The 17,736-nt window shown below is 37.2% G+C and overlaps 1 protein-coding gene across 5 annotated transcripts in view; it reads right to left on the bottom strand.

Moving 5' to 3' along the window:
• GRIK2 (glutamate ionotropic receptor kainate type subunit 2) overlaps positions 1-17,736 on the bottom strand; it is a 771,122-nt gene that overhangs the window by 282,148 nt on the left and 471,238 nt on the right. For all 5 annotated transcript variants that reach the window (XM_003404322.4, XM_023543384.2, XM_064289255.1 and 2 more), the window contains exon 9: positions 10,474-10,587. In XM_003404322.4, the coding sequence (XP_003404370.1) occupies positions 10,474-10,587 (114 nt within the window). The remainder of the gene's footprint in view (positions 1-10,473; positions 10,588-17,736) is intronic.

Here is a 17,736-nt window from a genome sequence, read left to right as displayed (position 1 = left end):
TGATTTTTGCTAGTTGTGTCGTTCACTGGCATTACACGAAGGGTACATTATTGATGTCTGGGCAATAAGGGTTTAAAGAAGGACTTGGTTGAGTGATTATTACTCACGGTAAGTGAAAGAAAAAAATGCTCATGCTTGAGTATTAACTGGTATACTATTAAACTTCTCCACTTGTCTCAAGTATCAGTTTAGAGTGGGATCTTAGTTCATACTGTCTTTCTGATGATATTTGTATTTTTGTCATTAAACATTTCATTAGCGTAATTTGCAAGTCAAAGACAGTAAAGAGGGAAAAAAATAAGAGCTGAATCTCAAATCAATCAATTGTGCCATTTCACTGCTGTTCCAGTAAAAGGTTTGATGGGAAAGGAGACTGCACCTATTAGCTAATCTCCAAACTGCATTTCATCTTTGAATCTAATTTATTATCCCCTTACATGAATAATTAAGATTTGACTACATGGAAGTTATTGCCAGCATCACCATTCATACATGACTAAATAGAGCTTATTATCTCCCTTCCCAACATCGCCATCACACTCTTAGGCTTTTAACCTTGAAGCCCGCATACACATTTCTCAATTGTTTTTGCCCCAGATCTAATCCATGCCTGAGAAATCTCATATCTATTTTTTTTAATTACCATCTCTTTCCTCTTGACAATACTTACCAAGCCAAACCCACTGCCGTCAAGTCAATTTCAATTCATGGCAACCCCATGTGTTAAAGAGTAGAACTGTTCCAGACGGTTTTCTTGGTGTAATCTTTACAGAAGCAGAGAGCCAGGACTTTCTTCCATAGTGCCACTGGGTGGGTTTGAACCATCAACTTCTATGTTAGTAATCAAAAAACCAAACCCATTGCCATCGAGTTGATCCCAACTCATAGCAACCCTATAGGACAGAGTAGAACTCCCCCTTAGGGTTTCCAAGGAGCACCTGGTGGATTCAAACTGCTAACCTTTTGGTTAACAGCCACAGCTCTTAACCACTATGCCACCAGTGTTTCCTCTAGGTTAGCAGTTGAGCACCAACTGTTTGTGCCAACCACAGGCTTTCCTATAGCTACAATGTCTCTGAAATCACATCCTATTAACCCTCCATTTTGTAGTACTCTTGGACAAACATATTTCCCTTACTGAAAATGCTCCCTGACTCTCTTCCTTGCTGAACTTCCTTAAAATAATCCATCCTTTCCTTCCTTTCCCCTCTTCTGCACTAAATGAGTGCCTGAATAGTGAATATGTAATTTAAAGAGACAGAGGTACCTAAGAAGACAAACCTATGGCCTGAATAGAAAGTAACACGAACCATAAACAGAGAATGGATATAGAGAAAAAATAAGTGTGGTGAAGCCTGAATTGAAGAATGAGTTTTGAGACATATTGAGTTTGATGGTGGATATCAGGATTTATAAATGTCCAATTAGCAGCTGCAAATTCACACCTGGATCTCAGGAATGAGGTTCAAGATAATAGCTGAAATTTAGATTGCTTACTTTTATATGGTACTATTGTAATAACATCTTTAAAAATGAGAAATCTGAAGCAAAATACTGTATGTCATGTAGTTTTCTAGTACTAGTTATTCTACACTAAGAACTCAGATTTGGTATTCTTTTATTTGTACCATACTTCATAATGGTCATAATAAAATAGTCTTAAAATTATAGTATTGACAATAATATTGGCAGCAAAAAAGAATGTAACAAAAAATGGAAATATTTTGCTAGCATTTTAAAGTAGATTTGCTTAAGTAGGATGAAGGAGACAGTGTGTGTATTAAAAAATGAGGTTCTGGTCACTTACGAAGGCTTTAAAGATTGAGGGCCCTAGGTATTTTAAAATTATGCCTAATTTCACATCAAAATTCACAGTTTTCTTTTTCTGTTACATCACCACCAATAGCATTGCCTTTATCTAGAGGATCTGGAGGTCTATGAAAATATGAGAAATTATATGAGATAAAATAAATTGAGCTATAAGAGCAACAACAAATGGGAGAAATACAGTGCCAGTAAGACCCCTGAAATAGAAGACAAAATATGGTGAGAAAAAGTTTGGTTGCTTTTGAACAGGCTGGTTATGAGAACAAGCTGGGAGGAGACTTTTAGTTTGAATGAGATACTCTCATTCAGTTGTTAACATTTAAGTAGTACTTGTACATGTATATGTACTGTAACTTCCTTAAATTATTTTGGTCTTATTATCTCCACAATAGATGTTTCAAACTGCTTAGACACACTGTAGGGGTTGCTAAGAATGGAAATCTTTTTCTTTGTGAAGTTGCAGTGTCTGGGTTTCTAAGCTCAAATGCTACGCAACCTCTCTAAGAGGGACTTCATGCTTGACACTCCTTCTATGACAATGGAAAGTGAAGGATCAGGGAGAGAACTCATTGCAGCAACTGATTTGAAGTCCCAGAAATCTGCTTTTGTTGATATTATGGAAGAAGCTACAGAGCCATTTAGGGGATGATTCAGTCACTTCTTTCTTTTGTTCTGTGAACCTTTCCATTGTCCTTGGGAGCTTGCTCCCAGATAAGCCTTCTGTATCTGTGGGCTGCAACAATAAAGCCTTACAAACCTAAGCAAGTAAACCAGATAGAAACTGAAATACACAACCTTCCACAGAGTGCTAGAAAACAAAAAATAAGACTAAGTTGCAGGTGCCAGTATATTTGTTAAGTTCAAAGAGAAACTGGGGGATGAGGGGGGAACTTTCTTGAGGGCAAATGATTTTCTGAAAAAGTAATCAAATGCATAGTCATCTGCACGCTAAAGTGCTACTAGTAGTCAAGGAAAAGAACAGGTACAGGGGCATTTAAATGCTGGTAATCTTTTGATGGACAAAAATCAATTATTATACAGCAGCAGCTCAGTGGGAAGCACTCAACGTATTGAGAAAAGCCTGAAAAAAATTACTGAAAACTAAGGACAGAGGAGGAAAATTGGCATTCCCTGTATGAACTTAAATAAATGTCCAGTCACCTGAAAAGTCTTCTAGCTGGTGGGCTCACAGCAGTAACAACAACAGGACTGGGTTATAAACTAACTATATAGAGCACATCATTCTTTAACAACTCTCTCCACTGCTCTCAGAATTAGTATTTTTACTATTATTTTTGGCAATTAGGAACTTCATTTTAACTACCTCTATGTCATAAATAAAATAATCATAAATGAAAACATGATTCTAAAGTTGGTATTTTTAGTATTATTAATAATGATAAAGAGTAAGAAGCAAGGAAATTTTAACAACAGCTGAACTTGAAATTCAAAGACCAGAGAGGTAACATGAGAAATCACAATGTGGAGGAAAAGGCATGAGAAGGCCTAAGATTTAGGTCTAGAGTTGCAGTTAAAGGCCCATAAATTTCCAGATTATATAACCAAACTCTTAGTTCAAAATAAACAAACCAAAAAAAAAAAGTTAAACATTTAAAAAAAAAAGTTTAATGCTAAATTAGGAGACGTAGCCTAACCATTGGCCTCTGTAAAGAGGAAGGAGCATCCAGATGTTTGGGGACATCCTACTAAAGGCATCAGAGTGCAGTAAGATATGTGTGATTTTGGGATGAGAAGCACTGTTTCAGGTGAGCAATTCTTAATCAAGATGCTATTCTGATCACAAAACATAGTTGTTAGGCATTTCCATAGTCACTAGAACTACTATTTTATAGTAGTTGCTCAAGTTAGTTTAAACCAACTTGGCTGACACCCTGCTTTTCGCTTTCCAGTTTTGCGACCAGGAGTAGCTTACTGAGGTAATTTGTACCTCAGCTTTTTTGCTTACAAAATAGTACTATTAAATAGTGTCAAAAAGGTTATTATAAGAATCAATTGAGCAAATCAATACATATTGCTTAGAACAGCATCTGGTATATAATAAGCAGGAAATAAATGTCTGCTGCTATTTTTTCTTAATGGATCATATTCATAGTAGATGTTATTAAAAACAAAATATAAGAAGCCAACCAATGTACCAGCCTCAGCTATCATTGTCTTCTTTCAATTTTGCAAATTTTCTCAAGCTTTTTCTCTTTAGGGCATTTTCATACGTTGTTCTCTCTGCCCAGAATAGTTATTTTCCTCTCTCTCCACCTCGCTAATAGGATCCCTGGTGGCACAGTGATTAAAGTGATCATCTGCTAAAAGTTCAGTGGTTTAAACCCACCAGCCGCTCCGTAGGTGAAAGATGTAACAGTTTGTTTCTGTAAAGGTTTTTGCCTTGGAAATCCTGTGGGGCAGTTCTACCCTGTCACATAGGGTCACTATGAGTCAGAATCAACTTGATAGCAATGTTTTTTTTGTTTTTTTTGTTTTTTTTGCCACCTTGCTAATTCCTTTTCAAACTTCAGGTCTCAGCTGAATATTTTTTCCCCAATGAAGCCTGCCCTGACATTTCTTCCACTCCTGACCCCAGTCTAACTTAGGACTATCCTGTAAAAACAGGTATCACACTCTTTAATTCTATTTTGTATCTTATGAGTCGAAATTGACTTGATGGCAATCGTTTTGTTTCTTTTTTTGGTTTTAATCACAAGTAGTATATGTATATTTTAATTTATGTTCATATGAATCCATACTATTTTCTAAACTACATGAGGGCAAGGACACTGTCTATTTTGTTCATCAAAGACAGTGCTAGCACAATGTCTGGTATGTCATCATCGTCCAATATTTGTTTAATGGTATTAATTAATTAATTAGGAGTAGAGATTATTTTTTTATTAATACACTCATGATGCTGAATTCTAGAGTTTTTCACTGGTTTTTAAAGATATATAATAAAGACGTTGACCAAGAAGTATAAGTGAACTTTTATCTATGTCTCCTTCACATGATAGACGTTGGGAGAGATGACATTACTTACAGCACAGCAGAATCTACTCTGAGATTTTCCATAGAAAAAAGGACAAAGCAACCATAACATAAATCAAATGATCACAACCTCCCCTAAAAATGTGCTGAAATACTAAAAATTTAAATCAAGCAGAAGGCTTGCATAAATAAGGTAAATAATCTCTTCAAGTATGTCCTGTCCTTAACTGTACATAACCTTATTCAGAAAAATAATTCTTTTTTGGAAAGAAGTGATATTAAAAACAAATAAATTGCCTTATTTTATCCTTTTTAGAACATACCCACATCTTTTAGCAGTAGAACAACATATACCTCTAAAATATGAATACCTATTTGCTAAAATGTAAATCTACTGCATATCCTTTAAAAAAAAAAAATTTTTTTTAGTCGATTTTATATCTTAGTTTTATAGAGTAACAACCTGAGCAGTAGGTCTCAGTGATGGTTGTAGATAAGAATAACCTGTAGGACATGTAAAAATACACATGTCCAAGGCCAAAAGTTCAGAAAAACTGTTTCAAAAGGGGTATGGAGTATGTTTTGTGTAGTAGTACAGTTTTCAAAGCTTTATGGTGGCTATATATGAAGTTAACATTAAATACCACTTGTTTATCGATAAGAAGCAACATTGTGTATAATTTAGAAAAATATCTGATGTTTCTTATAAAATAAAACATAAGCCATGAAGCGAAATTGAGAAATTATATGAATAGTCTGATTACCTGCTTTGTTTGCACTAAATGATTGCAATAACTTGCACACTTGAAACAAGATTTAAATATAGACTTTTAAGAGTTTCTTACTTCCTCTAATTTTCCATTTAATTAAATACCATTTATTTAATTTGACAAATATTTATTAAGTGCTTTTATGCCCAAGGTACTTTCCACTGACATGAGAAATAAAAAATGGAAAATTTGATCATTGGCTTTGTACAGTCAAGGAGAGAAAGAGACATGTGCCAGTTTTCTAAAGGAAAGAGAAAAAAAAGCATAATAATTGCCTAACAGGGGACAGTGGTATGGGACATAATGTAGACGCATGCACACAACCCACACATCCACAGCCAAACACAACCAAATGGACAGATCAGAGAGTTCATTGAGTGAGTGGCCTTTAATAAGGGATCTTGAAGGATGAATAGGATTTTCACAGAAGAATGTAAAGAAGAACCAAGCAAAGATTTGGAGCTATGAAATTAGTGATGTATTTGCGAGTTTGGCTGGATCAGGGAGAACGTGGAAAGGAGTGTGGGGGTCAGATTGCTAAGGGTTTCAGATGTTCTCTAGACAGCATTTTTTTCTCTGTCAACATGGTAGAGGAACAGATGGTGTAAAAATAGGAGACATATTCAGATGCCAATATCTCTAAGAAATATTCAGTGATGTTTGGAGAAATATTACATACAGGAAATAAAGAAAAATATAAAATTTATTCTAAATTAGGTATAGTATTGATAAGTACTATATAATCTCAGAAATGTTTTATTTTTTTTATTGATAAGTACTATACAATCTCAGAAATGTGGAGGACTATATTGTAGACAAAGGGAACAGGGCAAATAGACTCATAGCATTAGGTTAAATGGTTATCCCAGTTCAACTGAAACACCAAAAAAAAAAAAAAAAAATCAAATCCATTGCAGTCAAGATTATTCCTACATGTAGTGACCCTATAGGACAGAGTAGAACTACCCTACAGGATTTCCAAGGAGCAGCTGGTGGATTCAAACTGCCGATGTTTTGATTAGGAGCCGTAGCTCTTAACCACTGTACCACCAGGTCTCCAACGGAAACACAGGGCTCTTGAAAAAGAATACTGGCAAAAGGTGGGACAAGGCAAGACTGCAGAAGACCATGAACACCAGGGTAGGAATTTGAGAGTTTTTCGAATGGTAAGTAGTGTGTCACTTAAGATTTTGGGCAGGGGAGCACAAAAATGACAGAATTAAACCTTTACAGTGAAATACAATAGGGAAGGCTGTAGGCAAGAGGAATAGTTACATGGTTATTGCAGTAGTCCTAGCAGGAGGAAATAAGATCCAGAACATACTGATAAATGAACCAAAAAGAGGATGTGTTAGTGTTCTAGTTACCTTTGAAAAGAATGAAAGAGAAAGGCGTGGAGGGGGGAAGAGTTTGAAGTTTGGATATGGATAGACAGGGAACAAGTATCAACTGAGCTTAGCAAGACAGTGATTAGAAAACCTCATGAATTTTCATCGCTGTCATAATATGATTGCCCAGTGTTACTTCATAATCAAGAATCTTTAACAGAAGCTATTTTATTTGGACATGCCTACATATCTGACATTTCTTGTTGTGACTAAAAGCACAAGAATATGAATTCATCCTGGCTTGATTTGCCACTGTCCTAGTTATCTAGTGTTGCTATAATAGAAATACCACAAGTTGGTGGCTTTAGCAAACAGAAATTCATTTTCTCACAGTTTAGGGGGTTAGAAGTCCAAATTCAGGGCACTGGCTCTAGGGGAAGGCTGTCTTTCTCTGTCAGTTCTGGAGGAAAGTCTTTGTCTGTTCTGAGCTTCTTCTCTTGGGCAATCTTCAAGTGACTTGGCATCTCTCTTCCCTCATCTCTGCATGCTAACTTGTGTTTAATCTCTTTTTTATCTCAAAAGAGATTGACTCAAGATACACTATGCACTAACCCTGCCTCATTAACATAACAAAGACAAACAATTCCCAAATGGGATTATAACCACAGGCATAGAGGTTAGAATTTACAACACATATTTTGGGGGGACACAATTCAACCTATAACATTCTACACTTTGGCCCCCCAAAATTCATGTCCTGGCCACATGTAAAACACATTCACCCCATTACATCATCCCAAAAGTCTTAAATCAACTCCAAGTCCAAAATCTTATCTTCTGAATCATTTAAATCTAATATAGGTAAGAGTTTAAGTGTGTCCCACCCTGGAGGAAAATTCCTCTTCATCTGTGAACTTGTGAAATCTAGACTACAAGTTATCTATTTCCAAAGTACAATTGTAAAACAGGCACAAGGTATACAAGGAAGAAACTGGAGGGAAAGAAAGACTAATGGGCAACCGGCAAGTCCAAAACCCAGCAGAACAAATGATTGGCTCTTAAGGCTTGAAAATAAACCTCTGTTCTTTGGGACCATCTGGGTTATGGCCCCACCCTCCAGAATCTGAGTGTTGGCCATACCCTCTGGATTCTGGGTGAAGGTTTTTGGCCCTGGGCTTCAGCTCCTTCTTCCAGGCCCACTGGGATGGCAACTCTGCTTCCTCAGCTTTGGGCAGCCCCATTCTCCTAACCCATCTGAGTGGTGACCACATCCTCTCAGCTTTGGGCAGTAGCCCCATCCCTCTGACACACCTTAATGGCAGCCCCACACTCTGGAAAGAGTTGTCAAAGATCAAACTCTTTGAAACTTAGTAGGCTGTGGCCCCACCCTTTGAGATCCAGAAGACTTGGCCCCACCCTTTGAAACCAAGTAGGCCCTGCTTCCTGTGATCCTTCCAGCAGTTTTGCTGATCTCCAATCTGCTCAAGGGATAGTCCCTTTCTTTTCTTAGAGAACAACTGATGTAGCTCCTTTGGCCTATAAATTTCCAAGAGGCAGACAGCTTTCTTTCCTTTCATTCTTTCTCTGTCCCCTTCGGTCTAAGCTGATAAGTTTTCTGGTGTGATCACTGGTTAGATCCATTAGTTACAGGCTTAATCTCTTTAATAAAAGATTGTGTAGCCATGTCTTGGTGAAAATTTTAGGACATATGTCCTTAGTTGGTACAACAGAATTTTCCAAATTGTTAAGTTCTGTTTTCATCTTCCACAGTTCATTTTTAAGTTCATCTCTTTCCTCTTGCATTTTACTATAAGCAGCAAGGAGAAACCACATGGCCCCTTTAAGATCTTGATGAATACAAATTCATCACTTACAAGTTCTACCTTCCACCAAACTTTTGAACATAATTCAGATAAGCTCTTTGCCACTGCATAAAAACATCACTCTTCCTCCATCGTCCAATTACGTATTCATAATTTTCTGTTAAAGCCTCACCAAAAGCATACCTAATGTCCACATTTCTAGCAACATTCTGTTGCTGGCACCATATGTATTCTCTAAGATAATAGAGGCATTCTCTATAGCTTCCCTCACTTCCTTCTGAGCCCTCACCAGAAATGCCTTTGATGTCCATAATTTTACCAACAGTCTCTTTAAGGCAATCTAGGCTTTTACTGTTAGGCACCTAAAAACTCTTCCAGCCTCTACCCATTACCCAATTTCAAAACTGCTTCCACATATTGGGTATCTGTTAGAGCAGCACTCCACTTCAAACCCCACTCTCAGTATCAGATTCTATCTTAGTTATGTAGTGCTGCTATAACACAAATACCGCAAGTGGGTGGCTTTAACAAACAAGCTTATTTTCTCAAAGTTTAGGAGGCTATAAATCCAAATTCAGGGAGCCGACTCTAGGGAAGACTTCTTCTCTCTGTCAGCTCTGGAGGAAGGTTATTTTCTCTTCTGAGTTTCTCTTGGGAAATCTTCATGTAGCTTGGCATTTCTCTTCCCTCACCTCTGCTTGCTAGAATGCATTTAATCTCTTTTTTATCTCAAAAGAGACTGACTCAGGATACACCCTACACTAATTTGCCCCATTAACCTAACAAAGACAACCCATTCCCAAATAGGACATAACCACAGACATTGAGGTTAAGATTTATAATACATTGTTTGGGGGGACACAGTTCAATCCATAACAGTCACCATAGATCAAATTCAGAATTTATATAAATGCTAAAAATGTGTAATGGTTTGTTCTGTACATTAATCTTACATTTTTTCTATCCGGAGACTTAAGAACGGGTATTGTAATAGCCTATTCTATAGGTAGAAAGTAAGGGATGGATAATATAAGAGCTCACTGCTTATCCTAAAATTAAAAATTTCTTCTCCATATAGCATAGTAGACATAAGTGAACATTACTGTGTGATCTAATTAAAATATATAATTACAAGAAGGTTAAAAATATCTAGCTTATCAGTATTAATTCTGTTGATGGTGAAAATATTTCTGGCTTAAAGAAAGCAGTTGTCATTTGATCTCATTAGGGAGATTAATAAAGTAAAAGTAACTCTGCATGATGAAAACAATTACATTGAAAGCAAAGTTAAAACATAATTATAATGGGAAAAAAATTAAAAATAAATGCCATAAACCCTGAAATATATTTGTAGGAAATGAAAACAAAGTTCACATTCAGCTCAAGTAGCTATAGTAATACAGCTGCATGTCTAGGTATTTTTCAAATCTTGACATTGAAAATTCTTCATAGTAACTGATTTTATAAAAACGTAAAGATTTCCAGTAATATATGAAGTCATATTATTAATCAACATAAGCAGCCCACACATTAATATAATTTACATCACTGAAGACTAACAAAATAAAACTGTAACTAAATTAATATTGACTCATCTCTTATACAGTAATTGCTAAAAAAAAAAAAAGGCATTACATTCTGTTTATTACTGCTCCAATCATAATGTCCTTTTCTATTCACTTCCACGTATACCTACATTTATTGAAAAAGAATGAGAAAACAAATACTTACCAAAATGGTAGTAACAATCAAAGAACGATTGGATAAGGAATCTGTGATGTTGGCTGGCTTTCCCTTTTGACTTTCTGTCATGTTCAAGCCACTGGCTGGATCCCAAGTTCCAATCTATAAAATAGCATATGTACTTTGTAAATTGTCTATCGTGCACCCGGGAGAGAGTACTGCAAGAGAAAGTTAAGACTGTTAACAATTACTATTCACCTCTGCTGCATTACCTCCTGTCATTAAAGTAAAGGCTGCTTGTTTTAAGCCTGATTCACTGTTCTGTGAAGTGTGCCCAGTGAAGTGTGACATTAAAGAACGAAATGATCCACTGCACTTCTGCAGTCAGTAAAGGAGCTTAATTTTCCATTCAAACTTTCATTCACCAAATAAACCATATTTGATGATAATTTGATAGCTGGCTAAGAACTCATTAATAGCATATATCTTTTACTGTGATGGATCTATTTCATCTGCTCATTATAAAGATATCATGCCACCGCATATGGACAAACTAAAGGACAGGGAAAAACCTGGAGATCCAGGACAAATTAGTAAGTGAAGGCAGGCTTAAAGGAGGCATTGGCTGGTATCCTGCATAACCCCCAGGAGGGCAAAATGATCCTCAGAATTACCTCTAGAGCTTTTAGAAACACCCATTTATACCTTTAAAAACACTTCCAGAAAAGGAGGTTATAGAGCTGTCTTATCTAGATAACACATTCTAATACTTCTGTTCTCAATTGTACTCTGTCTATAATACGTATTTTAAAGTAATTAATTTAACTACAGGTAGTCCCCAACTTACAACTATTCAAGTTACGATGAACCACACTTATGACCATCTTTTATTTATATATATACATATCTTATCATTAGTAATATGTACTACATACAATGTTGGAACGCATAATTTGCTGATTCTTAGATGTTCGGTTGCAGATGTCCAATATTATGATTTACTGTTCAAACCACTACCACATAGCAGGTTATGGCAATACTAACGAAAACTAAAAAAAAAAAAAAAAAATGAGGTATTCAACTTATGTCAGAAGCAACTTAGGATGGAGTCAACAGAAAGGAAGACTGTCATAAGTCAGATACCACCTGTAATACCGTTTAATAAATTAGGTCACCTCTTAGCATTTGGACATTTTCCACTCACTGAATACGCCTTTGGGATGACACACACAAGCCTCTAGAGGACAGAGTGCCACTAAATGCATAGATCAGGTGGTTCACATGAACCTATACCAATGCACTACCGTATAACAATAGGCATGCCTAAAGGAGAACATAAGCAAAGGAGATGTGGTATCAATAATTCTTTTTTTTTTGTCCCCCTCAAACCTAGGAATCATAAATAGTGAAATGTCCCCTGTCCAATTCTCTGACTTGTTTTTCTCAAAGGGAAGGAAAGCTATTAATTTTCCTGTAAAATAAGCCTTTGCATACATATTGAATTATCATAGAAAAAACATTGATTTACCGGGTATTATTTAGATCTACCTAAATGTGCTAATAGGGGACTCACTAGTATTACCTTACCAAGACTAAATATCAATATCCTTCTATTTTCTATGTATTTCATCATATCCACTTTTTTTATCTCCATTTAATTTATATGGCTTTCCTAATAACCTCCTAAAATGCCCATCTTCCTTTAAATTGGTGAAGCACAAAAATAGAATCATTAGTAACTTTGTTATTCCTAAGACAAGATGTCATTATAAAAATTATATATAAGCTCAAACCTTAGTGTATTTTTTCAGCAATACATTTAACTAAATAAAAGGATCAATAGGAACATCTTTTTAGTGATGCCTGAAAAAATCTCTACCATGTGTCATGGGCTGAATTGTGTCTTCCAAAATATGGCTTGGAAGGCAGCTATGTCATCACTAGAGCCCTGGTGGCACAGTGGTTAAGAGCAATGGCAAGCTACAGCTGCTAACCAAAAAGTCAGCAGTTTGAATCCATCAGCCATGCTTTGGAAACCCTACGGGGCAGCTCTACTATGAGTTCTATTATGAGTTGGAATCAACTCAAAGGCAACAGCTTTATTTATACCACCGATAACAAAATATGTGTTGGATTCCTAAATCCCTACATTTGTGGACCCCCATGTGTGTGTCAGATGGTCATACTGTTGGAGCTTGTGTGTCATTATGATGCTGGAAGCTATGCCACCAATATTTAAATACCAGCAGGGTCACCCATGGTAGACAGGTTTCAACTGACCTTCCAGACTAAGACAGACTAGGAAGAAGGACTTGGCCATCTACTACTGAAAAGAATTAGCCAGTGAAAACATTATGAGCAGCAGCGGAACATTGTCTGATATAGTGCCAGAAGATGAGCCCTTCAGGTTGGAAGGCACTCAAAAGACGACTGGGCAAGAGGTGCCTCCTCCTGTTGATGGAGTCAAGCTTTCAGGACCTTCATTTGCTGATGTGGCACAACTCAAAATGAGAAGAAACAGCTGCAACATCCATTAGTAATTGGAACCTGGAATGTACAAAGTAAGAATCTAGGAAAATTGGAAATTGTCAAAAATGAAATGGAAAACATAAAGATCAATATCCTAGGCATCAGTGAGCTGAAATGGATTGGTATTGGTCATTTTGAATTGAACAATCATATGGTCTACAATGCCAGGAATGACAACTTGAAAAGGAATGGCATTGCATTCATTGTCAAAAAGAACATTTCAAGATCTATCCTAAAGTACAGCACTGTCAGTGATAGGATAATATCCATAGGCCTACAAGGAAGACCAGTTAATATGACTATTATTCAAATTTACACACTAACCACTAAGGCCAAAGATGAAGAAATTGAAGATTTTTACCAACTTCTGCAGTCTGAAATTGATTGAACATGCAATCAGGATGCACTGATAATTACTGGTGATTGGAATTTGAAAGCCGAAAACAAAGAAGAAGGATCTGTAGTTGGGAAATATGGTCTTGGTGATAGAAATGATGCCGGAGATTGTATAACTGAATTTTGCAAGACCAATGCCTTCTTCATTGCAAATACCTTTTTTCACCAACATAAAAGACGACTATACACATGGACCTCACAGATGGAATACATAAGAATGAAATCAACTACATCTGTAAAAAGAGACTATGAAAAACCTCAATATCATCAGTCAGAACAAGGCCAGGGACTGTGAAATAGATCATCAATTACTCGCATGCAATTTCAAGTTGAAACTAAAGAAAATTAGAACAAATCCACAAGAGCAAAAGTACGACCTTGAGTATATCCCACCTGAATTTAGAAACCATCACAAGAATAAATTTTACCCTTTGAACGGTTAATGACTGAAGACCAGAGGAGTTGTGGAATGACATCAAGGACATCATGCATGAAGAAAGCAAGAGGTCATTAAAAAGATAGGAGAGAAAGAAAAGACCTAAATAGATGTCAGAAGAGACTCTGAAACTTGCTTTTGAACATTGGGTAGCTAAAGCAAAAGGTAAAAATAATGCAGTAAAAGAACTGAACAGAAGATTTCAAAGGGAGGTTTAAGAAGACAAAGTATTATGATGACATGTGCAAAAACCTGGAGATAGAAAACCAAAAGGGAAGAACATGCTCAGCACTTCTCAAGCTGAAAGAACTGTAGAAAAAATTCAAGCCTTGAGTTACGACATTGAAGGATTCTATGGGAAAAATATTAAATGATTCAGGAAGCATCAGAAGAAGATGGAAGGAATACACAGAGTCATTTTACAAAAAAAATTGGTCGATATTCAACCATTTCAGGAGGTAACATGTGATCAGGAACCAGTGGTACTAAAGGAAGAAGTCCAAGCTGCACTGAAGGTATTGGTGAAAAACAAGGCTCCAGGAATTGATGGAATACCAATTGATGGAATACCAATTCGTTTCAACAAACGAATGCAGCACTGGAAGTACTCATTCATCTATGCCAAGAAATCTGGAAGACAGCTACCTGGCCAACTGACTGGAAGAGATCCATATTTATGCCTATTCCCAAGAAAGGTGATCCAACCGAATATGGAAATTATCAAACAATATGATTAATATCATGTGCAAGTAAAATTTTGCTGAAGATCGTTCAAAAGTGGCTGCAGCAGTATATAGACAGAAAACTGCCAGGAATTCAAGCCGAATTTAGAAGAGGATGCGGAACCAAGGATATCATTGCTGATGTCAAATGAATCCTGGCTGAAAGCAGAGAATACCAGAAAGATGTTTACCTGTGTTTTATTGACCGTGCTAAGGCATTCGGCTGTGTGGATCATAGAAAAGTATGGATAACATTGCAGAGAATAGCAATTCCAGAACACTTAATTGTGCTTATGAGGAATCTGCACATGGATCAAGAGGCAGTCATTCAAACAACGAGGGGATACCACATATTTTAAAATCAAGAAAGGTGTGTGTAAGGATTATATCCTTTCATCATGCCTATTCAATCTGTGTGCTGAGCAAATAAATCAAGAAGCTGCACTATATGAAGAACGTGGCATCAGGATTGGAGGAAGACTCGTTAACAACCTAAGATATGCAGACGACACAAACTTGCTTGCTGAAAGTGAAGAGGACTTGAAGCACTTACTGATGAAGATCAGAGACCGCAGAGTTCACTCTGGATTACACCTCAACATAAAGAAAACAAAAATCTTCACAACTGGACCAATAAGCAATATCATGATAAACAGAGAAAAGATTGAGGTTGTCAAGGATTTCATGGATCCATGATCCATGACCAATGATCAACACCCATGGAAGCAGCAGTCAAGAAGTCAAAAGACATATTGCGCTGGGCAAATCTGCTGCAAAAGATCTCTTTAAAGTGTTAAAAAGCAAAGATGTCACCTTGAGGACAAAGGTGTACCTGACCCGTGCCATGGTGTTTTCAATTGCCTCATATGCATGTGACAGCTGGACAATGAATAAGAAAGACCAGAGAAGAATTGGTGCATTTAAATTGTGGTGTTGAACAAGAATATTGAATATACAATGGACTGCCGAAAGAACAAACAAATCTGTCTTGGCGGAAGTACGACCAGAATGCTCCTTAGAAGCAAGGATGGCAAGACTACATCTCACATACTTTGGATGTGTTATCAGGAGGGATCAGTCCCTGGAGAAGGACAACACGCTTGGTAAAGTAGAGGGTCAGCGAAAGAGGAAGACTTTCAGTGAGTTAGATTGACACAGTGGCTACAGCAAAGAGCTCAAAGACAGCAAAAATTGTGAGAATGGCACAGGACCAGGCAGTGTTTCGTTCTGTTGTGCATAGGGTCCTATGAATAGAAAAAGACTCAAGGGCACCTAACAACAACAACACTTGTGCATGTTATCAGGTCTGGAAGTACGGGGTTTCCTTTGTTATGTTAATGATGCCCTATCAGTGTAGGGTGTGTTCTAGACCTAATCACTTCTGAGTTATAAGGAGCAGCTGAGATACAGAGACAGGTAAACAGACAAGGGGGAAGACAAATATTATCCGAAGACAATGAAGTTAGATGAATCTACAAACCCAGTAGCTCCAAGGAATGCCAGCTACTAGAAGTCCTAAGGGGCAGTTCTCTTCTGTCCTATGGAGTCATTATGAGTCATGATTGACTAGTTGGTTTGGTTTTGGTTTAGGAGCTAAAATAGACAAAGATAGACCAACCCCTACAGTCTCAAGCTGAATTCTGACTTCCAGCCTGCTAAGGAGCCCTGCTGATTCAGTGGTTCAGTGTTACAGCTAATAACCAAAAAGTTGGAGCTCAAATCCACCAGCTACTCCTTGGAAAATGGGGTGGACTTAACAGGTAACTATGAGTTGGAATCGATTCAATGGCCACAGACTTGGGTAGCCTGCTAAACTACGGGAAAATAAATTTCTGTTCTTTAAAGCCACTCACTTGTATTTTTGTTACACCAGCATCAGCTAACTAACAAGCCATGTTTTCACATATCTAGTTAGTTTCTGGAAACCCTGGTGACGTAGTGGTTAAGTGCTTAGATGCTAACCAAAAGATCTGCAGTTCAAATCCACCAGGCGCTCCTTGGAAACTCCATGGGGCAGTTCTAATCTATCCTATGGGGTCGCTATGAGTCGGAATCAACTCGATGACAACAGGTTTTGAAAATAATTTCTTTCTTATCATGAAAATTATATTTTCCTTAATAAAGGAAAATGTAAATAATTCAATAGGAAAAAAAAGATTGATTAAGCATGCTTTCTAAAGTAAATTGCCTAATGGCCAACTAAATCACTCTAGTTTAGACGTGACTATCATGTTATCAGGGAGCCCTGGTGGCGCAGTAGTTAAGTGCTCAGCTGTTAACTGAAAGGTTGGTGGTTTGAACCCACCAGTGACTCCTGGGGGTGAAAAGACCTGGAAAACTGTTCCCATAATGATTATAGCCTAGGAAACCTCATGGGGCAGTTCTATTTTGTTCTATACAGTCGTTGTGAGTTGGAATCGACTCGGTGGCACACAACAACAACACCACGATGTTACATAGACAAAGTCTTACTCTAATTCTCCCCTGGGTTGTACAAATGGTTAAATGCTGTTATTTGGGTCAGGTGTCATAGAGTCAGTTCCAACCCATGGTGATCCTATATACAACAGAACAAAAACACTGGCCCAGTCCTGTGCCATCCTAACAATTGTTACTATGTTTGAGCCCATTTTTGCAGCCACTGTGTCAATCCATCTTTTGAAGGTTTTACTTTTTTTGCTCTCTACTTTACCAAGCATGATGTCCTTCTCAAGGGATTGGTCCCTCATGACAACATGTCTAAAGTAAACAAGAAGCATCTTCATTCTCCCTTCTAAGAAGCATTTTGGCTGTACTTCATCCAAGTTAGATTTGTTCCATTTTCTGGAAGTCCATGATATACTCAATATTCTTTGCCAACACCATAATTCAAAGGCATCAATTCTATGGACTTCCTTATTCATCATCCAGCTTTTGCATGCATATGAGTCGATTAAAAATACCGTGACTTGGGTCAGGTGCACCTTAGTCCTCAAAGTAACATTTTTGCTTTTGAACACCTTAAAAAGGTCTTTTGCCGCAGACTTGCCCAATGTAATACGTTGTTTGATTTCTCAACTGCTGCTTCCATGGCCATTGATTGTGGATCCAAGTAAAATGAAAACACTGACAACTTCAATGTTTTCTCTATTTATCATAATGTTACTTATTGGTCCAGTTGTGAGGATTTTTGTTCCATGTTGAGGTGTAACCCATACCAAAGGCTGTGGTCTTTGATCTTCATCAGTA

Source organism: Loxodonta africana, chromosome 1, assembly GCF_030014295.1.
Source record: "Loxodonta africana isolate mLoxAfr1 chromosome 1, mLoxAfr1.hap2, whole genome shotgun sequence".
In the NCBI taxonomy this organism is placed as follows: domain Eukaryota; kingdom Metazoa; phylum Chordata; class Mammalia; order Proboscidea; family Elephantidae; genus Loxodonta; species Loxodonta africana.
This window is presented reverse-complemented; position numbering and strand designations above follow the sequence as displayed.